This window comes from Taudactylus pleione, unplaced genomic scaffold (genome assembly GCF_031769625.1).
Source record: "Taudactylus pleione unplaced genomic scaffold, aTauple2 ptg001108l, whole genome shotgun sequence".
In the NCBI taxonomy this organism is placed as follows: Eukaryota; Metazoa; Chordata; class Amphibia; order Anura; family Myobatrachidae; genus Taudactylus; species Taudactylus pleione.
Window position 1 is genome coordinate 432,153 of NW_028285509.1, and position 26,485 is coordinate 458,637.

Genomic DNA, 26,485 nt, shown 5'->3' on the forward strand with positions numbered 1-26,485 from the left:
CATCGGTGCTTGTGCAAGAATGCAATGTTAACTACAGACAGCGATGAAGCACTTCTGGGGTTCCTGCTAGGAGCAGGTCATCAAAGTATGGTAACAGTCGGACACTCTGACCATGCAGGTGGGCTTCCCTGATAGCCATAATTTTGGTAAACACCCACTGAAGCTGTGGACTGTCCAAAGGGCAGGGCCTGAAATTGGAAGTGTTGTCGTAGTATAGCAAAATGGAGATATTGTTGATGTGAGGGCACTATAGGTACCTTTAGGTATGCATCCTGAATATCCAGAGATACCATAAAGTCCCAGGCTCCATAGCTAGGATGATGGAGTGTAGGGTTACCATCCTGAACTCTGGTACCCTTAGGAATTTGTTCAAGGATCTGAGGTTGAGGATAGGCCGATGAGACCCATTCGGCTTCTGAACCAGAAAGAGCAGAATAATAACCAGTCCCTCACTGAGATAGTGGGACTGACACAATTATTCCTGCTTGCAGCAAGGACTGTATGGCTTTCTGGATTTGTAAGGCCTTGTTCAGGTCTGAATGAGAGCCTGTGTAGAAAAACTGGAGGGGATACCATCTGAGAAATGAGAGGGCGCCCCCGTTTGAGACCACTTCTCTTACCCTAGTATCCGTGGTATTATATCACCAGCACTGGGCGAACTGAAGAAGTCGGCCTCCCACTCTGGGATATTCCAGAGGGAGGCCCGTTCCGTCAGACTGAGGGTTTATGTTCGGGTTTTAAAGCAGGGCGTCTGGTGTTCCAGGTCTGCTTGGTCCTGGGTTTGGAGGTTCTAGTGGAAGCCAACTGCCCAGGAAATGACTGACCTTTAGGCTTTCTGAGGCCTAGTAGAAGTAGTTACAATCTTTTCAAGGTCTGTGCCCAACAAGATCTCCCCATTGTAGGGCAACCCTCCTAGGCCTTTCTTGTAATCCGTATCAGCTTTCTATGAGCGTAGCCACGGGGTAGGGCGGGCAGACACAGCCGCGACCGAGATTCTGAAGGTTAGGAGACTGGCATCCAATGTCGCTTTTCCAAAATAGGAAGCTGCATCTCGAATGTGAGCAACAAAAGACATCTGATCCTTAGAAGCATCTGAGGGAAGAATCTTCAAGTGCGTCAGCCCAGCTCTCTATAGCTTTAGCCACCCATGCAATAGCCATGGTTGGATGGGCAACAGTTTCTGAAAGAGAGTATATCGATTTCAGGCAAGCTTCTACTTTCCTATCAGTAGGATCCCTTAAGGAAGCAACTGTAGGAATAGGCAAAGTAGCATTTTTAATTAAACGCATAACATGGGAATCCACCGCAGCGGGTGTTTCCCATTTTGCACAATGAGCCACAGGAAAAAAGTAACACGAGGTCAGTATGAAACCTCCTACCAGGCGATTGCCAGGCTGCAGCCATGAGTTCAGCTAGATGATCCGATAGAGAGAATTCTGCTGAAGCCACTTTCTGTTGTTAAACAGAGGGTGCTTGGATAAAGGGGTTGTGTCACGCTGGGAGGCGGGTTTTTGAAAGCCGAGGTCTGAGGCTGTGGGAGGAGGCGAAGGCGAGGGGCCTGGACGTATGATCTCCGCATCCACAAGTCTTGGTCGTTGGCTAGACCTAGTCAATGGTGCGGAGTCTAACTCACAAGGAGGTGTTCGCCAGTGACCCCTCCAAGCGGGATATGGGCTTGTGCGGCTCCCTGTAAGCAGGTCACGGTCCTTTGACTTGGTGACCAAGGCCTTCAGGAAAAAGAGAATCAAAACACCCGTGGCCCAAGGGTAATGCCTGGAATAGGCACGTGGGGAGTGGGATAGAACTCCTGGCTGGAAAAAGGCACTTGAGGTGCTGGCTAGAGAGGTGTGGAGATTTATTGGTAGGCTGAGGTAACAGCTGGATATCCCACGAAGTATATACCGGATTGCTGGCCGGAGATCATGCACTAGGGTGCAATGAGACGAAGGGTTAACCTGCACACAGGCTGTGATGGTGAAAGCACTGCGATGAGATGAAGGGTTAACTTGCAAACAGGCTGTGATGGTAAAAGCTCTGCGATGAGATGAAGGGTTAACTTGCACACAGGCTGTGATGGTAAAAGCACTGCGGTGAGATGAAGGGTTAACTTGCTCACAGGCTGTGATGGTAAAAGCACTGTGGTGAGATGGAGGGTTAACTTGCACACAGGCTGTTGATTAGTAAAGGCACTGTGGAGAGATGGAGGTTGAACTTGCACACAGGCTGTTGATTAGTAAAGGCACTGTGGAGATATGGAGGTTAGCTGCCACACAGGCTGCTGATAGTAAAGGCACTGTGGAGTGATGGAGGTTGAACTTGCACACAGGCTGTTGATAGTAAAAGCACTGTGGAGAGATGGAGGTTAGCTTTCACACAGGCTGCTGATAGTAAAAGCACTGTGGAGAGATGGAGGTTAGCTTTCACACAGGCTGCTGATAGTAAAGGCACTGTGGAGAGATGGAGGTTGAACTTGCACACAGGCTGTTGATTAGTAAAGGCACTGTGGAGTGATGGAGGTTGAACTTGCACACAGGCTGTTGATAGTAAAAGCACTGTGGAGAGATGGAGGTTAGCTTTCACACAGGCTGCTGATAGTAAAAGCACTGTGGAGAGATGGAGGTTAGCTTTCACACAGGCTGCTGATAGTAAAGGCACTGTGGAGTGATGGAGGTTGAACTTGCACACAGGCTGTTGATAGTAAAAGCACTGTGGAGAGATGGAGGTTAGCTTTCACACAGGCTGCTGATAGTAAAAGCACTGTGGAGAGATGGAGGTTAGCTTTCACACAGGCTGCTGATAGTAAAGGCACTGTGGAGTGATGGAGGTTGAACTTGCACACAGGCTGTTGATAGTAAAAGCACTGTGGAGAGATGGAGGTTAGCTTTCACACAGGCTGCTGATAGTAAAAGCACTGTGGAGAGATGGAGGTTAGCTTTCACACAGGCTGTTGATAGTAAAGGCACTGTGGAGAGATGGAGATTAAACTTGCACACAGGCTGTTGGCACTGTGGTGAGATAGCTCAGAAGCTCTGGAAGAAACACACTGGAAGCACAGGAACCTGGAACGAGACTCCTCTAATTACACTAGCGGCGACAATGATTGTTCAGGCAACTACCTGGAGCACAGGAGCCGGATATATACCCCTGGAAGCCTGCTGATAGGCCCACGGCGTCAGCTGACCAGCCGGGCCACTCAGGGAAGGAAGTACTGACATAGGGAAAGTGTCATGGCGGCGCCCATGACGGAAACTGCGATCCCCACTCACCGGGCCGCCTGACACCACAGCTACAGGGTGAATGCTCAGCTCCTCCCATGTCGCCGCGCCAGCCGCCCGACTGCCCGGGAAGTCAGAGGAAGCCAGCGGGATGGTAAGGGACGGTCGATCCCCGGCTGAACTCTGACAGGTTGGTTTGTCATCTTCTACCAATAAGATGGATCTGACAGCTCGTACCAAGGCAGGAATATTCATTTTTGACCGACTCTCATCCTCCAGAGGCGAGTCAGGGTTAGAGAGAGCAGCAACTACGGCCTCCTCAGATAATATTCAGAATCTGAGAGTTGCATGGACTGTGACGATAACACAGTACGCTTAGAGTGCTTAGATGTAGCCATTAGACTCTGCAAAGAGTTAGAGAGTATGTCAATACATGGCGGGGGCACAGGAGGTACCTGTATCGCCTGAACCTGTTGTGGCAACCCCAAAGGGATAATTACAGCCTGCTGTGATAACCCCATAGGGGGACTGACAGCCGCAACCACCAGACGGTCCACAATAGTGGCCAGAACCAGAGAAAATGAAGCCATGGGGGGCTCTAGTAAAGCAATGGGTTGTCTGATGGGCCTGCCCCATCTTGTATCACATGCTCTTCACTTAAGACTGCAGCACATAACTTGCATGATAGCAGTATGGGTCCAGATGCCTATTTGTTACACTGGCCTTTGCTAGACATAGCTGCAGAGTAATATGGCGCACAATATGGCACTGGGTATAATGCAACCACCGAGTATGTAGGATACTAGTAGGAATGCAATATACTGGTCCTGTCTTATGCTTGCGTAAGCTGTAGGAGCACGCAGCCCAAATATGGCATAGTGCAACGACCAACTGTATGTGACAAACCTCACAATTACTTAGTTCTATATATGTGAGGTACAGGAAAACCCCTGAATACACCTGTATGTTAGGGTAAAGTCAGAAAAAAAGGGAAAGATATATGCTGACAGTAGAATAGAAAACAGACAGGCAGCGCTAGCATCAGTCACATATAATGCAGAAATAACATATAACTGCAAACTGGCACTACAATCAACTACACAGACTCCGTGCCTGGTAGGCTATAGCGCTACATATGCTGACTCCAGGGAGAGGTATGTAAGGGGACCGGTCCCTGCATATCTCTGAGAGTTGTGGTTGTGCCTTAGAGAAAATGGCCGCCGGAGACCTCAGAGGGGGCGTGGTCGGACGAAAGCAGCTCAGGGAACAGAGACCTCAGTGGAATGGCGCCCTGAGCTGACGGGAGGGGCCGCTTTAACGGGGAAGCTGATCATTGCCGATTATTTATCCACAGGGACGCTGGTTCCCGCACCATGTGTACTCTGGTGGTCTAGTGGATCATGGTGGCCGGAGCCTGCATCCACACTCGGCACCTCCGGTCTGTCCCCTGAGACCAGAGGTATGACTGCCCATGCGGGTCTCCGCTCGTGGTGACCCGCCTTACCTGTCCTTAGCGTCCGGCTGCAGTCTGGGTCCTCCTACGGGGCTTTGGCTAGCACTGACCCGGGATGTCCGCTGAGATCCCCAGATCTGCACTGGCGTTGCGGCACCGGAGGGGTGACGGAGCAGCAGCGAAGACATCCCACGGACAGTCTGTTGCTGCGCGCTCCAATTTGTAGTAAAAGTAAATAAATCATAAAAATAAAAAGCTTAAGGGGTACCTAAGCAGCCCCCGCGTTATGGTGACCCGACTCTGGCCGGGCACCAACTAAACTGAGGTGCCTCTGACGGAGGCGGGGTGTATAGGGAGAGTGGACATGTGCATCCTGGGAGCTGAAAGCTTTTAACTGCATGGTGCCCAGATTCCAGATTCACCACCTACACCCCAAGGTATCCCTGTGGAGCCTATGGACCCTGAAGAAGAAATAATATTTATTCCCAAATAATTTTATGAGAGATAGTTTGTAGTTCTCAATAACAATGGACCAAAAGAAAGGTGTATAAACATAGAAACAGACATATGGTATGGTGAATAATAGGCAGGGAACAAGAGGGTAAACATATACATAAGAAAACCAGTAGTCCATACTATTAGTAAGTTGAGGTAGAAATGTACATCCAGATATACATGTAAAATAGGGATAATAGCGTAATAAGAAAATGAGAGATATGGTAAGAACTTACCTTTGTTATCTCTCTTTCTACGAAGTCCATAGGGTCCACAGGGTGACCTTGGGGTATAGGTGATGATGGGAGTCATCCGGGCACCACACAGTTAATATTTCTTCACAGGGCCCTCTCCTATACCCCACCCCCGGGTCAGAGGCACCTCAGTTTCATAGCAAGCCAAAGGCCGGAGGAGGATAAAATAGAAAAAGTCTTGAACACTAAAGAATCACATTCTCTCACAGAAGAAGACGGAAAACCGGTGACCAGAGCGAAGCCCATCTGAAGCACAGGTGAGTCAGGGTGGGTGGCCTGTGGACCCAATGGACTTTGTAGAAAGAGATAACAAAAGGTAAGTTCTTATCGCTCTCATTTTCTACTTCATAGTCCACAGGGTGACCTTGGGGATGTCCCAAAGCAGTTTCCTCAAGGGTGGGGACGCTCCTGTGCAGAGAGGAGAATCCGCCGCCGAAAGGATGCATCCTGAGAGGCAAATGTATCAAATGCATAATACCTCACAAAAGGTATGGACAGAAGACCACATGGTCGCCTTGCAATGCTGAACAGCCGAGGCGCCACGGGGAGCTGCCCATGAAGGACCAATAGACCGAGTAAAATGAGCAGTAACAGAGGGCGGCACTGGAAGGCCCTCATGAATGTAAACCTCAGAGATCGCTATTCGCAGCCACCTAGCCAAAATTTGTTTATTGGCCATCCCTTCTTGTGGAATCCATAGAATACAAACAAGGAGTCTGACTTCCGAAGAGAACTAGTACAGTCCACATAAATCCTGAGGGCACGTACCACATCCAATGAGGCCTCACCTGCCGAAAGGTCTGGGGATTTAAAGGCCGGCATAATAATTTCCTCAGTAATGTGAAAACTAGAGACCACCTTAAGAAGGAAACCAGGGCGAGTCCAAAGGACTGCCCTGTCCTGGTGAAAAATAGTACAGGTGAAGCGCAATCAGTGGTGGGGGAGTGATGGAGACAAATACTGCGCACCGTGCATAATACAGTAATAATTAGGGTAGTAACCAATAAAAGAAAGTGGAAAGCAGTGGATAAGTGGTAGACAGTAACTTCGGCAGTAGGGAGTAAAATTCACGCACAATTAGAGGTGGAAGTTAAGGGAGTGAGGGAGACTAAGGGGTAAATTTACTAAAGTGAGTTTTTAGAAGTGGAGATGTTGTCCAAAGCAACCAATCAAATTCTAGCTGTCATCTTCTAGAAGGTGCTAGTTAGATAATAAGTATACCGCTAATGGTGAGAAGAGTAATCAGTGATAAATAAGGTAATAAATGATAGTACATAATGTGATAAATGGAAGGCAGTACATGTGTAAAGTACAGTAAATATGGCAGTAGGTAATACAGTTCAGACACCTGGCTGCTCCCATCCATAACTGATGAGACCATTAACAAAACCTGCACACTTAGCAACACTTCTTCCTTTACGCTAATGATCCTCAAAAATGGAAGATGGAAGAGGGGAAGGAGCCGGCATGTCACCAATTCCCACTGTTCCACCCTCCACTAATGGCTCCAGTGTGAGAGAAAGAGAGAAAGGAGCAGAAACCTGGGGTGAGTGCAGGTTCGGGGGATACTAGTTTATATCATTGGAATGTTTGAAGTGGACGGTCACAACTGCTGGGATAAATAATCATCTTCTCTGATCTCTCCTCGCTCAATTGTCAGATGACCATTCAAGATCACAGAGAGAACCCATTGACCCCAGCGAGAAAAATCAATCCTAACATTTTCCAGATCCACACCTGTCTTCAGCCCTTGTATGACAGGTAAGTGTCCTTCATTGACCTTACCATCCTGGAATTTAGCTGCAAACTGTTCGTCCGCTCTGATTTCTGAACAGTCTACACAACAAGCCTCAGATAAAGGCTGGTCATGTTCTCCACAAAGGTATTAGACTGAGGAGGAACATGTAGAATGGGTGCTCCAAAGTTCATACTCTATAACAGCAGACAGAGCCCCAGAAAGGGTGCAGGGAACAAGGCTTCCATTGCTGTGTTACAGTATGCCTATGTACATTGCTGTGTTACAGTATGCCTATGTACATTGCTGTGTTACAGTATGCCTATGTACATTGCTGTGTTACAGTATACCTATGTACATTGCTGTGTTACAGTATACCTATGTACATTGCTGTGTTATAGTATGCCTATGTACATTGCTGTGTTACAGTATGCCTATGTACATTGCTGTGTTACAGTATGCCTATGTACATTGCTGTGTTACAGTATGCCTATGCCATTGCTGTGTTATAGTATGCCTATGCCATTGCTGTGTTATAGTATGCCTATGCCATTGCTGTGTTATAGTATGCCTATGTACATTGCTGTGTTACAGTATGCCTATGTACATTGCTGTGTTACAGTATGCCTATGTACATTGCTGTGTTATAGTATGCCTATGTACATTGCTGTGTTACAGTATGCCTATGTACATTGCTGTGTTATAGTATGCCTATGTACATTGCTGTGTTACAGTATGCCTGTGTACATTGCTGTGTTACTGTATGCCTATGCACATTGCTGTGTTACAGTATGTCTATGCACATTGCTGTGTTACAGTATGCCTATGTACATTGCTGTGTTACAGTATGTCTATGCACATTGCTGTGTTACAGTATGCCTATGCCATTGCTGTGTTATAGTATGCCTATGTACATTGCTGTGTTATAGTATGCCTATGCACATTGCTGTGTTATAGTATGCCTATGCACATTGCTGTGTTATAGTATGCCTATGTACATTGCTGTGTTATAGTATACCTATGCCATTGCTGTGTTATAGTATGCCTATGTACATTGCTGTGTTATAGTATGCCTATGCACATTGCTGTGTTATAGTATGCCTATGTACATTGCTGTGTTATAGTATTCCTATGTACATTGCTGTGTTATAGTATGCCTATGTACATTGCTGTGTTATAGTATGCCTATGCACATTGCTGTGTTATAGTATTCCTGTGTACATTGCTGTGTTACTGTATGCCTATGTACATTGCTGTGTTACAGTATGTCTATGCACATTGCTGTGTTACAGTATGCCTATGTACATTGCTGTGTTACAGTATGCCTATGCCATTGCTGTGTTATAGTATACCTACAGTCAGGTCCATAAATATTGGGACATTGACAGAATTTTCATATTTTGGCCTCTATTCACCACCACAATGGCTTTGAAATGAAACAAACAAGATGTGATTTAACTGCAGAATTTCAGATTTAATTTGAGGGTAATTACATCCAAATCAGGTGAACGGTGTAGGAATTACAACTGTTTCTATATGTGCCTCCCACTTTTTAAGGGGCCAAAAGTAATGGGACAAACTAAACAATCCTAAATCTAACTTTCACTTTTTAATACTTTGTTGCAAATCCTTTGCAGGCAATTACAGCCTGAAGTCTGGAACGCATAGACATCACCAGACGCTGGGTTTCATCCCTGGTGATGCTCTGCCAGGCCTCTACTGCAAATGTCTTCAGTTCCTGCTTGTTCTTGGGGCATTTTCCCTTCAGTTTTGTCTTCATCAAGTGAAATGCATGCTCAATCGGATTCAGGTCAGGGGATGGACTTGGCCATTGCATAACATTCCACTTTTTAGCCGTATAAAACTCTTTGGTTACTTTTGCAGTATGCTTCGGATCATTGTCCATCTGCACTGTGAAGCGCCGTCCAATGAGTTCTGAAGCATTTGACTGAATATGAGCATATAATATTGCCCGAAACACTTCAGAATTCATTCTGCTGCTTTTGTCAGCAGTCACAACATCAATAAATACAAGGGAACCAGTTCTATTAGCAGCCATACATGCCCACGCCATGACACTACCACCACCATGCTTCACTGATGAGGTGGTATGTTTTGGATCATGAGCAGTTCCTTTCCTTCTCTTCCCATCACTCTGGTACAAGTTGATCTTTGTCTCATCTGTCCATAGGATGTTGTTCCAGAACTGTAATGGCTTTTTTAGATATTGTTTGGCAAACTCTAATATCTGGTCTTCCTGTTTTTGTGGCTCACCAATGGTTTGCATCTTGTGGTGAACCCTCTATATTCACTCTTGTAAGGTCTTCTCTTGATTGTTGACTTTGACACATATACACCTACCTCCTGGAGAGTGTTCTTGATTTGACCAACTGTCTTGAAGCGGTTTTTCTTCACCAGGAAAATAATTATTTTATCATCCACCACAGTTGTTTTCCGTGGTCTTCCGGGTCTTTTGGTGTTGCTGAGCTCTCCGGTGCGTTCTTTCTTTTTAAGAATGTTCCAAACAGTTGATTTGGCCACACCTAATGTTTTTGCTATCTCTCTGATGGGTTTGTTTTGATTTTTCAGCCTAATAATGGCTTGCTTCACTGATCGTGACAGCTCTTTGGATCTTATATTGAGAGTCGACAGCAACTGATTCCAAATGCAAATGTCACACCTAGAATCAACTCCAGACCTTTTACCTGCTTAACTGATAATGAAATAACGAGGGAATAGCCCACACCTGTCCATGAAATAGCTTTTGAGTTGATAGTCCCATTACTTTTGGCCCCTTAAAAAGTGGGAGGCACATATAGAAACAGTTGTAATTCCTACACCGTTCACCCGATTTGGATGTAATTACCCTCAAATTAAATCTGAAAGTCTGCAGGTAAAGCACATCTTGTTTGTTTCATTTCAAAACCATTGTGGTGGTGAATAGAGGCCAAAGTCTGAAAATTCTGTCAATGTCCCAATATTTATGGACCTGACTGTATGTACATTGCTGTGTTATAGTATACCTATGTACATTGCTGTGTTATAGTATACCTATGTACATTGCTGTGTTATAGTATACCTATGTACATTGCTGTGTTATAGTATACCTATGCACATTGCTGTGTTATAGTATACCTATGTACATTGCTGTGTTATAGTATGCCTATGTACATTGCTGTGTTATAGTATGCCTATGTACATTGCTGTGTTATAGTATACCTATGTACATTGCTGTGTTATAGTATACCTATGTACATTGCTGTGTTATAGTATACCTATGTACATTGCTGTGTTATAGTATGCCTATGTACATTGCTGTGTTATAGTATGCCTATGCACATTGCTGTGTTATAGTATACCTATGTACATTGCTGTGTTATAGTATACCTATGTACATTGCTGTGTTATAGTATGCCTATGTACATTGCTGTGTTATAGTATGCCTATGTACATTGCTGTGTTATAGTATACCTATGTACATTGCTGTGTTATAGTATACCTATGTACATTGCTGTGTTATAGTATACCTATGTACATTGCTGTGTTATAGTATGCCTATGCACATTGCTGTGTTATAGTATGCCTATGCACATTGCTGTGTTATAGTATGCCTATGTACATTGCTGTGTTATAGTATGCCTATGTACATTGCTGTGTTATAGTATGCCTATGTACATTGCTGTGTTATAGTATACCTATGTACATTGCTGTGTTATAGTATGCCTATGTACATTGCTGTGTTATAGTATGCCTATGTACATTGCTGTGTTATAGTATACCTATGTACATTGCTGTGTTATAGTATACCTATGTACATTGCTGTGTTATAGTATGCCTATGCACATTGCTGTGTTATAGTATGCCTATGTACATTGCTGTGTTATAGTATACCTATGTACATTGCTGTGTTATAGTATACCTATGTACATTGCTGTGGGAAAAAGGTAATCACACAAATAGGAAAACACAGGGGAATGAGCATCACAGTATACATCTTCCGCTGGGAGTACACCCATTAGTTATAGCTGCCATACACTAAACACCATCTCTTATTAGTCTTACAAATGGCTATTTTGCAATTAAAACCAGTAAAAATAAATAAAATAATAACATATGTTCATATACATACAATACTCAGGAATCATTTCACCTTACAATCACGTCACAAATGCTCCAAGCACGAATGTAGTGACCTCTCCTGAGACAGCCAGTAATGGCCACCTCGCTATGTGACCTACCTTCCTGTGTGGGGACTGGGATGACATTCATGATGCGCTCAATCTGGTTGATGGTGGAGGTACCGGGAAAGAGGGGTTTCCCCAGCAGCATCTCTCCCAGAATACAGCCCACACTCCACATATCTACGCCCTTTGTGTATCTGAGGGATTAGACATCTAGAATTAGTGTCATAACACCAAATATCCAGCTCCTGATCGGCGATTAATCGGTAGAGATCTTTGATTTGCTGATTTAGCCCACAATATATAACTCAATGTAGATGCATCAATATAAATGCGCTATGGTCCATCCTGAGACTGACATTAAAGGCCGGTACACACTAGACGTTGTTAGTGATGCGTCCCGGTGGGGTGCCGGCATCGGCAAGTGGATACACACTTGCCGATGCCAGGAGCGACAGCGCGGGAGAGTAGGCCATGCTGCATTCAGTAGCATGGCCCTCACTGACAATGTCGCCGGTCGGACCTGCATGCGATGTTGCCGACTATATGCGGGAGCACGCATAGTCAGTGACATTGAGGGTAGACACTAGACTATGTGCCCGATACGTCGTCCGATCCAGCCAGATCATACGACCCATCGTCTAGTGTGCACCTGGCATCCCTCTGCCATGACGGATCCACAGGAGAGACCATGGAGGATTACATTAGTTCCTGCACTATCCAACCACATACCTGTGAGAGGCCAGCAGAATCTCAGGAGCTCGGTACCACCGTGTGGCAACGTATTCTGTGAGTGCTGGGTTCCCAGAATCCTCCTGGATCTGATACAAGGAACGAGCCAGGCCAAAGTCACAGAGTTTCACCAGGCAGTCGGCATCCAGAAGGATATTAGATGGCTGTGAGCACAGACAGAGATAACCGGTCACCTACGGTGGGGCCTTCAGACCTAACACTAGACAACCCTAGTTGGCATCCACTCACCTTCTGGTCTCTGTGGATTACATTCCCGGAATGGAGAAATTTGGTGGCTTTCAGTAACTGGTAGAGAATATAACGCATATGGATGTCCTTCAGTAGGTTTCCCTTCTTTATCACAGCATGAAGATCAGTTTCTGTAGTACAAACATAACAGACATCATCAGGTTGTCAGTCTACTCATTACTTATTTACCAATACACTGAAAGCCATATTACAGTACCACAACCAGCTATATTACAGTACCACACCATACAGCCAGCAATATTACAGTCCCACACCACACTGCCAGCCATATTACAGTACCATACTGAAAGCCATATTACAGTACCACAACCAGCAATATTACAGTACCACACCATACAGCCAGCCATATTACAGTACCGCACCACACATCCAGCCATATTACAATACCATAACACACAGGCAGACATATTACAGTACCATACCATACAGATCGCACCATACAGCCAGCCATATTACAGTACCGCACCACACAGCCAGCCATATTACAGTCCCACACTACACAGGCAGACATATTACAGTACCACACTACACTGCCAGCCATATTACAGTACCACACAGCCAGCCATATTACAGTACTACACTACACAGGCAGACATATTACAGTACCACACTACACTGCCAGCCATATTACAGTACCACACAGCCAGCCATATTACAGTACTACACTACACTTAGATATATAACAGTACCACACTACACTGCCGGCCATTTTACAATACCAAGCCACACTGATAGCTATGTTACGGTAAAAAGATGACAGCCATATAACAGTACTACACTGCCAGCCATATTACAGTACCACACTATAGTGCCAGCCATATAACACCACCACACCACACTGATAGCTATGGTATAGTAACATACTAACAACCATATTATAGTGCTACACTTTCATCCATATTACAGTACCTACACTACATTACCAGCCATTTTACAGCACCACACAGCAGCCATATTACAGTACAACACCACATAGCCAGCCATATTACAGTAAAACACCACATAGCCAGCCATATTACAGTACCACACTACACTGCCAGCCATATTACAGTACCACACAGCCAGCCATATTACAGTACTACACTACACTTAGATATATAACAGTACCACACTACACTGCCGGCCATTTTACAATACCAAGCCACACTGATAGCTATGTTACGGTAAAAAGATGACAGCCATATAACAGTACTACACTGCCAGCCATATTACAGTACCACACTATAGTGCCAGCCATATAACACCACCACACCACACTGATAGCTATGGTATAGTAACATACTAACAACCATATTATAGTGCTACACTTTCATCCATATTACAGTACCTACACTACATTACCAGCCATTTTACAGCACGACACAGCAGCCATATTACAGTACAACACCACATAGCCAGTCATATTACAGTACCACACCACATAGCCAGGAATATTACAGTACCACACCACATAGCCAGGCATATTACAGTACCAAACCATACAGCCAGCCATATTACAGTACCACACCACATAGCCAGTCATATTACAGTACCACACCACATAGCCAGGCATATTACAGGACCACACCACATAGCCAGGCATATTACAGTACCACACCACATAGCCAGTCATATTACAGTACCACAACACATAGCCAGCCATATTACAGTACCACACCACATAGCCAGTCATATTACAGTACCAGAATAAAAGTTATGTCTTTCGCTCAGGTGCTCTTAAGGTTACCATGTAGTCCTCAATCTTGTAGTAGATACAAAGTATTCCCATAGCCAATAGTTATTCAAACAGAGATTTTTGTGTATCCAACCAGTTTCTTGTATATACCTAAAAGATAATATCACCCTGTTTGTGGAATCACATAATTGTGAGAACAGGGGAAAGCAAATAAGAGAACAGTTAGTGTACTAGACCTTCAGGTAAAATACACAATTTAGTAAACACTAAATGCACTCACATTTTAAAACATTTAACAATCATATAAAAAGCAGTGACATCTGCTACCGTGGCAACAGCACTCCCCCACAGTCACAGCTCTTCCCCCACAAATCACAGCACTCCCCCACAAATCACAGCACTCCCCCACAAATCACAGCTCTTCCCCCACAGTCACGGCACTCCCCCACAAATCACAGCACTCCCCCACAAATAACAGCACTCCCCCACAGTCACAGCTCTTCCCCCACAGTCACAGCACTCCCCCACAAATCACAGCTGTCCCCACCGCAAATCACAGCACACCCCGACAGTCACGGCACTCCCCCACAAATAACAGCACTCCCCCACAATCACAGCTCTTCCCCCACAGTCACAGCTCTTCCCCCACAGTCACGGCACTCCCCCACAAATCACGGCACTCCCCCACAGTCACAGCTCTTCCACCACAGTCACAGCACTACCCCACAAATCACAGCACTCGCCCACAAATCACAGCACCCCCCACAGTCACAGCTCTCCCCCACAAATCAGAGCTGTCCCCCACAAATCACAGCACTCTCCCACAGTCACAGCACTCCCCCACAAATGACAGCACTCCCCCACAGTCACAGCTCTCCCCCACAATCACAGCACTCCCCGACAGTCACAGCACTCCCCCACAGTCACAGCTCTTCCCCCACAGTCACAGCACTCCCCCACAAATCACAGCTGTCCCCCCCCCAAATCACAGCACACCCCGACAGTCACGGCACTCCCCCACAAATGACAGCACTCCCCCACAGTCACAGCTCTTCCCCCACAGTCACAGCTCTTCCCCCACAGTCACAGCTCTTCCCCCACAAATCACGGCACTCCCCCACAAATCACGGCACTCCCCCACAGTCACAGCTCTTCCACCACAGTCACAGCACTACCCCACAAATCACAGCACTCGCCCACAAATCACAGCACCCCCCACAGTCACAGCTCTCCCCCACAAATCAGAGCTGTCCCCCACAAATCACAGCACTCTCCCACAGTCACAGCACTCCCCCACAAATGACAGCACTCCCCCACAGTCACAGCACTCCCCGACAGTCACAGCACTCCCCCACAAGTCACGGCACTCCCCCACAAATCACGGCACTCCCCCACAAATCACGGCACTCCCCCACAAATCACGGCACTCCCCCACAACTCACGGCACTCCCCCACAACTCACGGCACTCCCCCACAACTCACGGCACTCTCCCACAAATCACAGCACTCTCCCACAAATCACAGCACTCTCCCACAAATCACAGCACTCTCCCACAAATCACAGCACTCTCCCACAAATCACAGCACTCTCCCACAAATCACAGCTGTCCCCCATAAATCACAGCACTCCCCCCACAGTCACAGCACTCCCCCCACAATCACTGAGATGGTATAAAACAGCCAGGATAAGCACAGTTTCCGGACACCTAGCTCACCACAGGGAGACCAATAGATGGAAATTTGTACCACTGAAACTATTATGCAGAGTCCGCAGCCGCTGCTTAACGTGTTTCGGATATGTCCTTTTTCAAAAGCGGGTATGGCTGCTATGTAGATTGAAATCTTATATACCCCAGCTGGAATCAATCAGTAATCTGTTCCTCCCTATCGAATATGGCCACCGCTATTTCCTCTCATGCGTTCCATAGACCGGATAAAGTATGGCCGCCGCGACTTCCGGTTTGTGTTTCAGGTGTGTTTCAAGTAGCGCTAAACCGGACGTATCCCAACTTCAATGATTTTACAAGATGTTTAAAAGGACTTCAGCATTATTCATGATCATAATGTGTCCAAAGTAGGGATGTGCAGGCTCGGATAGGTTCGAGTTTGCACGCCGAGTTCGGATCTTTCCCTCCAAAAAAATGGAACTCAGAAAGAGGCAAAACGTCATCTTGCATGGACAAACATCATCATTCCTGGACAAAGTCCGTTTTTTTGGAGGGATAGATCCGAACTCGGCGTGCAAACTCGAACCTGTCCGAGCCTGCACATCCCTAGTCCAAAGTGATAAATTATGATTCCAGCTTTATAATGAAGGTGCTTGTTCCTCACAATGGCGGTGTTTTATAGTGGCCAAGATGAGACCTAAAAAGCATAATAACAATGTATATAAACTTATGCATACATCAATTATAAACCATACAATTCAATGTAAACAGCATTTGAGTTTGAATTCACCATTAAGGCTGATGGGAACCAGAGTATAATGTGAATATCCAACGCATCTCTGATTTCACCAACCTCGCCTCAATGTTTCTCTGTCTCCAAGTTTGTGACATTTGTTCTAAACCCCAGAATTTTTTATTTCACATTCTTTGGAGTTATGGTAATGTTTCAAATGAGCGGACAGAATGTGGGTTTCTAATCCCTTTCGGATATTGGCTATGGGAATACTTTGTATCTACTACAAAGACTGAGGACTACATGGTAACCTTGAGAGCACCTGAGCGAAAGACGTAACTTTTATTCTGAATAAATCTACCATACGGACGCAAGGTAAAACTTTCCATTTGTTTTTTGCTGGCTGATCTTTGGGACTTGTTGCGCACTTTTTCTTCTGTATGATAAAATAGAGGACAAGGACTTGAGTAATATTTTTAAAAAATTGGAACATGCTATTTTGAAAGAAAATAGAACTTGGTGGGAAATGGTAACATTAGAGAGGTATCAAGCTGACCACCTGATTCCAAAAGGTCTGACAATACTCGGCTCCCCTGATGGTTCCCCAGACTGGCACTGACTGCCTCCTCTAATAGGCGTGCAGCTGTTCAGAAAAGGCACGTCCTTTGTTGCAGCAGTCTGATCCACTCCGGAGGCATGTATGGTCGACATGGTGATGTCACGTCGCAAACAGGAGGCGGTGCTCAACTTGTAACTGAACCTGCAGCCACGAGGAGGATGCAGTCACAGACGTCAGAGCCTACCTACGTGACACAGACAGTCTGCAACAAAGTAAGAGCAGTGGGCATTTTTTAAATTTTATTTATGACATGTGGGGGGCTGGAATGGCCCGTGGAGTGGGAGAAGATGGCTGGGCTGGATGGCACAAGGGTCTGCTGAAGTGACACACGAGGGGCTGAAGTGACATGAGGGGGACAGGAGTGACACATGGAGAGCTGGATTGTATTATGGGAATCTGTTTTTGTTTTTTTTTCCTCAATGTATTTTTTGTGGAAGTGGCTTTTTCAGTGTACTTTAATTGGATCTGGCTTGTTTAAGTGTATTTTATGTGGATCGGGGTTTTTTTCAAAGTTTTTTTCATATTGTTCTGTCTTTTTTTCTTTGCCTTTAATAGTTACCTCCACAGTGATTATGTACATACGCCCTTACATGCTCCTACAAAAATCATACCAGGGGCATGGCCTAGATGGCACAAAGCCATGCCACTTTTTGCACGTGCGCCTTCGATGTGCGCATGCCATCGGCTCTTTGATATACCTATAGATATTTATGGAGCTTTTTGCCTCTGGTTGGCCACCCCTGATCTAGAGGATGTAAAAATAGCCGAAGTACAAATTGTACTTAAAATAGAGAAAAGTACAAGGAAACTAAGAACAAAAAAAACAAAATAAATAGATAAAGGATATAACCATCTTAAAAATAGGGGGAGATAATGTACCTGAGGAACGTCCTAATAGCCTTGAAACCTCCTCCACTAAAGTAAAAAGAAAAATGGAGACAGACTGTTTGGAAAAATAAAAGTAGAAACAATGATCATAATAATTGGAGAAATAGGAATGTAAACAACTATACTAGATGTAATGGAGACAATGTATATACTGCTAGGTATGAAAAATCCACTAGGCAGAAGGGTTGGTCCCAACCCAATGGAAAGCGAAATCAGTGGAGAAACACCGCTCCAGAATTTAGTACTGACGTCTATGATAATTATGAGTTTAGGAGACCTAATCTCAAAATTACAAACAGATATGAACCTAGACAACAACAACCTAATTCACCGAGAAGGAAGTCATTTTGTCTAATAGAGTCAAGAGAGGGGAAAGGGGAGGAGCCACAAAAAAAATAAAAAAAAATAATTAAAACTAAAGCTCTGAATAAAACTAAAGCAGATAATTCTGCAGAAGACAATAAAACAAAAATGTTAAATAAGTAAGAGGACCCTTACCAGTATAGAGGAAAAGGTGTTACAAAAAAAGCTTAGTTTGCTCCTAGTGACCCTAAACTTTTTGATCTCTATATAAGCATTAATAAGTTTGTTAGAAAAATCACCATTAAAATATTTTTGAATAAAGAAAGGGAAGAAAATATAAAAATCGGTTGAAAGATCTAAAAAGACAATATTCAAAAATAAATCAAGCTTTTAACCTGCCAATATTAAGGGTAGTAACATTGACTGCTTTAGCAGAGTTGTAAATAATGAAATACAACAATGCAATGATAAAAATAAAAAATATGAGTTATGGTAGACTTGCCTAGATAACTCCTTTTCTTCGAGGTCCGCAAGGATACCATGGAGGATATTAAGGCTGGAGAGGCCAGGCACCAAACAGTTAAAGCTCCCAGGATTCCTTGGGTCCTCCTTCATATATACCCCGCTCCTAGCCATAGAACTTCAGTTTAGTTAACAAGCCTCAAGGCAGGAGAAGGAATGAGGAGAAGGAAGAGCAATCGTAAACCTGAAACTCTCTTACAAAAGATGAGGGAATCTGTGACTGAAAGCAAAATCACCCAATGAAACTAGGTGCATCAAGGGTGGGTGCCCTGTGTACCCTATGGACCTTGAAGAAAAAGGAGTTGTCTAGGCAAATCTACCATAACTCATTTTCTTCTTCAGGGTCCATAGGGATCCACAGGGATACCATGGGATGTCCTAAAGCAGTTCCCCTAGGGTGGGGGATGCTCCTGAGCAAAAAGGAGAACTCGTCAACCAAAGGAAGCATCCTGAGAGGCAAAAGTATCAAAGGACGAAAAGTGTGGACAGAAGACCACGTGGCTGCCTTGCACAATTGTTCAGCAGAAGCACTAGGAAGGTAACCTCCCTTGTTACGAAGAACAGCTTTATCCTGGTGAAAAAGCAAAAATGGGGAGCGACAAGACAGTGCTGCCAAATCAGAGACTCGGTGATCAGAAGAGATAGCGAGGAGAAAAGGAGTCTTCTCTGTTAACCAGTTAAAATCTACAGAGTCTAGAGGTTGCCTTGATAAAGACCCTTTGACGTCGAAACGCGTAGGAGCTGTTGTATACCCCTTGGGACTATCAAGATCCAGTTTATATTGTTGCCCCATCACGGCATCTGGCTCCCCCTTTTACCAGAAGCTCCGTAGGTCAGCTGCCACACAGACATCAGGTGATTACCTTCACGTCCATGCCTGCACATTCATTTGAGCCGACGCGAGCTAAGAGGACGGAGACCGTTTTTTCACCTGATGGCACTGCCCTAAGAACACAGGAGCAGAAGGTACACTTTGGGGAGCACCTGGGAATTGTCCACCACTCCTGCCAGAGCAAACAGGACTACACGGAGGTACTTTTCACCTTACAATACTGGTTAACAACCCCGTGTTCATTAACCAAGTCGCTCCCTGTCACTTTGAGGTTGAGCACAATACCAAGGAGGTATTGGGGTATACCAACTTCCCCCTTTATCTCCCCCCCTCATTTGCTTCAATCTACCACATGCTGGAGCCCGTTTTTTCATTACCTCTGGATATCCTGCCATGTTTGCCCTTTAAACAACAGGGAATGATATAATTAATACAATAATTGCACTGTTATACCATTGTTGCAGGTTGTCAAAGCTGTTTTATACTAATTGAAATAGGCATTGTTCTACTTATATTGCAGTACATGTTAGACCCTTTTGTGTGATTTACCTTTTTTAATAAAAACAGATAGGTTCATAACTTGGTGTATTGACTTGAATGTTTAATTGTTACCAGATTATCCCCACGACTGCTTTTATATACATTGTAGTTTTTCCTTTATGAGGCTGACTACCTCATTCAGTCGTTAAGAGAGAATTGGGATTTTTAACTCAAAGAAGCGCCTTGGTCCTTTGTTTATCAAATGGGGGAGCTTGAAGTCCCTTAAGAACCAAAGACAAATCCCACGGTGCTACCAGTAGAACAAAAGGAGGCTGAACTCGCAGAACTCCTTGGAGAAAAATTCTAACAGCTGGTAATGAAGCAATCTTATTCTGGAACCAGACTCATAGTGCAGAAACCTGCACTCTTAAAGTGGCCAGGCGGAAACCACTGTCTAACCCATACCTGAAGAAAAGCCAGTATCCAGGAAATCCTGAACACCTTAGGATCATACTTCCTCTGAGAACACCATTGACCAAAAGAACACCAAACGCTGTAATAGATGCGGGCAGAGGCAGGCTTCCATGCCCTAAGCATTGTTTGAATTACAGAACTGGAAAAACCTTTTGCTCTTGAGAATCAAGAGACACGCTGTCAAGGCCAGACAAGGTAAGACGGGATGTTGTCAGCGACCCTGCGTTACCAGATCTTGCCATAGAGGAAGAGGATACGGACTGTCTATGGACAAATTCTGTATGTCAGTGAACCAATGACAACTAGGCCAAGCTAAAGCCACCAGTTGTACTGTTCCACCTTCCTGCTTGAATTTTCTGAGAACTCTTGGGAGTAGAGAAATTGGAGGAAAGAGATATGCCAGCTTGAAGTCTCATCTTCCTGCCAGTGCGTCCACAAAGGCTGCTGATGGGTCTCTGGACCTGGACCAGTACCTGGGGACGTTGTGGTTGTGGTGTGACGTCATGAGATCTCTCTCTGGTAGACCCCATTTGTTTACCAGGAGCTGAAACCCTCCCGGATGGAGACTCAACTCTCCGGCGTGTATGTCCTGGCGACTTAGGAAGTCTGCTTCCCAATCGAGTACTCCCGGTATGAATATGGCCAGAAGAAGACGTTCTGCCCAAATCAGATCCTTTGTCACTTCTTTCATGGCTGCGTAAGTTCTCCCTGATGATTGAGGTAGGCCACTGTAGTCACGTAGTCAGACTGGATATGGACCGGCCTGCCCTGGAGCAGGTCCTGTGCCATGACAAGTGCTTTGTATACTGCTCGCAGTTCCAGAATATTTATTGGCAGATGGCTTTTTTTGATTTGTCCATCTTCCCTGAAAGGTGCGATGACCAATTTGGAGTGATGATCCTGTGGGACTTTATTAGAGGATAGTGTCCATTCCACTTGGAAAGAATCGGCTTTTGCAGAGGCCTGGAATAGCATACCCTACCATGTCGAAGGTGGATACCATAGATCCCAGGACCTGCACTGCTGATATAATGGATATCTTTCACTTGCGTAACAGCTGGCATATCTACAATGATAGGGCTGAAATCTTGTCCTCTGGCAGAAACACCCTTTGTGCCTGAGAATAAAGCAATGCTACCAAGATGTACCATTTTTTTTTCCCAAATTGACGATCCAGCCGTGCTTATGTAGACAGGCTATGGTCAGTTGAAAATGGTTTTGTAAAACAACCGGAGTCTGCACCAATATCAGAAGGTTGTCCAGATATGGCAGAATTCTGACTCCCTGACGTCTGAGATTGGCCGTTATTACATTATTTTGGTAAATCCCCGGGGAGCCGGAAGGGTAAAGCCTGAAATTGGTAATGTTGCGCAGGACATCAAACCGCAAAAAATGTTGGTGGGATGGTATTATAGGAACATGCAGATATGCATCCTGTATGTCCAGGGAAACCATGTAATCCCCTGGCTCCATTGTCAAAATACTTGACCGGAGAGTTTCCATCCGAAACTTGGGTACATGGAGAAACCTGTTGAGGGTTTTTAGATTTAGTATAGGGCGATAAGCCCCATTCAGTTTCTGAACCACAAATAGATTGGAATAATAACCCCTTGCCTGTTGAGGCACAGGGACTGGGAATATTACCCCGTGCCTGCAGCAGAGACTGAATGGCTTCCTGAAAGGCCAAGGCCTTGACCGCATCTGATGGAGGATCTGTGCAAAAAACCTTCTGGGGAGGATGCCTCCTGAACATTAAGGCATAGCCCTCAGAGACCATTTCTCGGACCCAGGCATCTGTTGCTGTTTGATGCCCATAATCCGCAAACTGAAGAAGTCGGCCTCCCACCCTGGTTTCTACCAGAAGGAGGCCCTCTCCATCAGGCCGAGGGTTTGTCGTCCGGTTTAGAAGCTGGGTGTCTTGCCGGGCCAGACCTCTTAGTTTGTCGCCTTGTTGTTTTGCAAAAACTAGTCAGTTCAGTGAGACTGTTCCCTTGCTTGTTCCTGAGGACGGAAGGACCGAAAACAAATCTGCCTAGACCTTATAGCCGTGGATGGCAGACCTGCTGATTTTGAAGCCGCCAGAGTAGCTATTATTTTTTCCAACTTTGCTCCAAAAAGTACCTTTCCATAGAAAGGTAAGACTTCCAGCGCCCTCTTTAAGATCCTGGAAAGCTGATACAGGATCAACCAGAGGGTCCTGCGTGCCACTATTGAGGCTGCTGATTCTTTAGAAGCTAGAATTCCAGCATCTACTGCAGCTCCTCCCAGATAGGAAGCCGCTTCCCGTATATGGGAGATATTCATCATCTGTTCTCTGGTAGCCTCTGGTAAAGAATCTTCCCATGCCCCTATCCATTCTTCAACAGCTTTGGGTACCCAGGCTCCAGCCATAGCTCGACGAGTAACTTCCAGATGATGAAAATATTGCCTTCAGACATGCTTCAATTTTTGTATCTGTGGAATCCTTCAGAGAAGATGCTGACGGAATAAGTAATGTACAGTAGAAATTCTGATTAAATGCGTTGCATGAGCATCCACAGTAGGAAGTACCTCCTTTTTTGTACATACAGAAGCTGGAAAAGGATACGACAATGTTATTCTCTTATTCACATAAAATAGTTTGTCGGAGTTTACCCACGCCTTGTCCATAAGCTCAGTGGGCTGTTCATATAGAGGAAACTCCATTTTGGCCACCTTGCGGTGGTGATTAAACACTGGAGCCTTCTTACAATGAGCTGGTTCATCCTCCTGAATTTCTAGGACTGTTTTAACCGCCCTTACCAAAGAAGGAACATCCACTGTGGACTGAAGATCCTCCTACCCCAAAGCTAGACCCTGGAGAGGAACCCTGCGCATCATCCGATTCCTCAGAAGATGAATCTAAATCCATATGTTGGGTAGACTGATAAAGATAACTTGTGCTTAGGCGCATTAGTTACTACCGGTCTATTACCAGCAGTAGATGGAGCCATACTCTGACTAGAATGGCCATCAACATCCTTCCAAGAAGGATGCATAGGAGATGTAAACATAGCATATTGTGGACACCCCATCCAAGGAGCATCATAGGAGTAACCATACCATCCACAACCTGCTTCATTACCTGGGACAAGGACGATGTACAGAGACAGGTAAACCGGACTGGTGAAGTGGCTCTTTATAACAGACAACACACAAACCATCCTGTACATTCTGAGAGGACACAGAGGCAAATATGGATTTACATGAAACCAGCACAGGCGGCTCCCCTCCTGTTTCCCTTTATCTTGTGACATGGTCAGTAAAGGTAATAATTGCAATGTTATGTGACAGCCTTCACACAATCTAATGAATGTGAAGTACTCAGAGAAAAACCTCCACCCTAAGAGGATGGAGAGAAAAGAGTGATAGTTACAATTGACAGACAGAAATAACAGACAGTGTCATTACAGCAGCTATCAAACAGTCACATTCAATGTATATATAATATAATTACAGTCACATACACTGCACATGTAATATAATTACAGTCACATACACTGCACATGTAATATAATTACAGTCACATACACTGCATATGTAATATAATTACAGTCACATACAATGCACATGTCATATAAATGCAGTCACATACACTGCACATGTAATATAATTACAGTCACATACAATGCATATGTAATATAATTACAGTCACATACACTGCATATGTAATATAATTAGTCACATACACTGCACATGTCATATAAATGCAGTCACATACACTGCACATGTAATATAATTACAGTCACATACAATGCATATGTAATATAATTACAGTCACATACACTGCATATGTAATATAATTACAGTCACATACACTACATATGTATTATAATTACAGTCACATACACTGCACATGTAATATAATTACAGTCACATACACTGCATATGTAATATAATTACAGTCACATACACTGCACATGTAATATAATTACAGTCACATACACTTCACATGTCATATAAATGCAGTCACATACACTGCACATGTAATATAATTACAGTCACATACAATGCATATGTAATATAATTACAGTCACATACACTGCACATGTAATATAATTACAGTCACATACACTGCACATGTAATATAATTACAGTCACATACACTGCACATGTAATATAATTACAGTCACATACAATGCATATGTAATATAATTACAGTCACATACACTGCACATGTCATATAAATGCAGTCACATACACTGCACATGTAATATAATTACAGTCACATACAATGCACATGTAATATAATTACAGTCACATACACTGCACATGTAATATAATTACAGTCACATACACTGCACATGTAATATAATTACAGTCACATACACTGCACATGTAATATAATTACAGTCACATACACTGCACATGTAATATAATTACAGTCACATACACTGCATATGTAATATAATTACAGTCACATACACTGCATATGTAATATAATTACAGTCACATACACTGCATATGTAATATAATTACAGTCACATACACTACATATGTATTATAATTACAGTCACATACATTGCACATGTAATATAATTACAGTCACATACAATGCATATGTAATATAATTACAGTCACATACACTGCATATGTATTATAATTACAGTCACATACACTGCATATGTATTATAATTACAGTCACATACACTGCACATGTAATATAATTACAGTCACATACACTGCATATGTATTAGAATTACAGTCACATACACTGCATATGTAATATAATTACAGTCACATACACTACATATGTATTATAATTACAGTCACATACACTGCATATGTATTATAATTACAGTCACATACACTGCACATGTAATATAATTACAGTCACATACACTGCACATGTAATATAATTACAGTCACATACAATGCATATGTAATATAATTACAGTCACATACACTGCATATGTAATATAATTACAGTCACATACACTACATATGTATTATAATTACAGTCACATACACTGCATATGTATTATAATTATAGTCACATACACTACTTATGTATTATAATTACAGTCACATACACTGCATATGTAATATAATTACAGTCACATACACTGCACATGTAATATAATTACAGTCACATACACTGCATATGTATTATAATTAGTCACATACATTACATATGTATTATAATTACAGTCACATACACTGCACATGTAATATAATTACAGTCACATACACTGCATATGTATTATAATTAGTCACATACATTACATATGTATTATAATTACAGTCACATACAATGTATATGTAATATAATTACAGTCACATACAATGTATATGTAATATAATTACAGTCACATACAATGTATATGTAATATAATTACAATCGTCTCTAAATCAACTACACAAACACAAAGGAATGGTAGGATATAGAGCACTATATACTTTAACCAAGGGAGAGGTATACAGGGAGATTGACCCAAACCCTCCTGTGACCAACAGCTACAGGGCGCACTGAGTGTGGGTTGTGAGCATCTCATATACACGTGGATGGTAGGCAGAGCGCAAAACTTCATAGGGACTGCTGGTCCCCGGCATCAGACGATAAGGCCCCGATGGTGTAGTAAGGACGCGGACAATCCCGGCCCTGATTGCAATGGCTTCTGATGCGTCTCTGACATCAGAAGCAAGGAGTGCCAAACGCGATTCCTCGTAAGAGAGGAATCACCTTACCTGACATCTCTGTGCGTCCTGTTGCGGTCCAGGTCGTAGCATCACTGCTAGCAAGCTCAGCCGCGACCCGCTGGAATCACCAGCCCAGTTACTGGTGTTGCGGCCCGGCGGAGGTAGATGGAGTCGCAGTATAATAGTCTATAGTCTTAATGTAGACTCTCAGTACTGCCAACCCAAAAACATAGAAAATAAAACATAAAATAAAAGCTTAGGTGTGCCTGAGCGTTCCCCTGTTTCAAAGGTGCATCTGA

The 26,485-nt window shown here is 44.0% G+C and overlaps 1 protein-coding gene across 1 annotated transcript in view; it reads right to left on the reverse strand.

Annotated features, from left to right (window-relative positions):
- Nucleotides 1-26,485, reverse strand: part of MAPK15 (mitogen-activated protein kinase 15) — a 263,796-nt gene that overhangs the window by 103,790 nt on the left and 133,521 nt on the right. The window contains exons 6-8 of the mRNA XM_088461832.1: nucleotides 12,315-12,445; nucleotides 12,066-12,229; nucleotides 11,391-11,530 (exon numbers count right to left, since the gene is read on the reverse strand). Coding sequence (XP_088317958.1) covers nucleotides 11,391-11,530; nucleotides 12,066-12,229; nucleotides 12,315-12,445 — 435 coding nt within the window. The remainder of the gene's footprint in view (nucleotides 1-11,390; nucleotides 11,531-12,065; nucleotides 12,230-12,314; nucleotides 12,446-26,485) is intronic.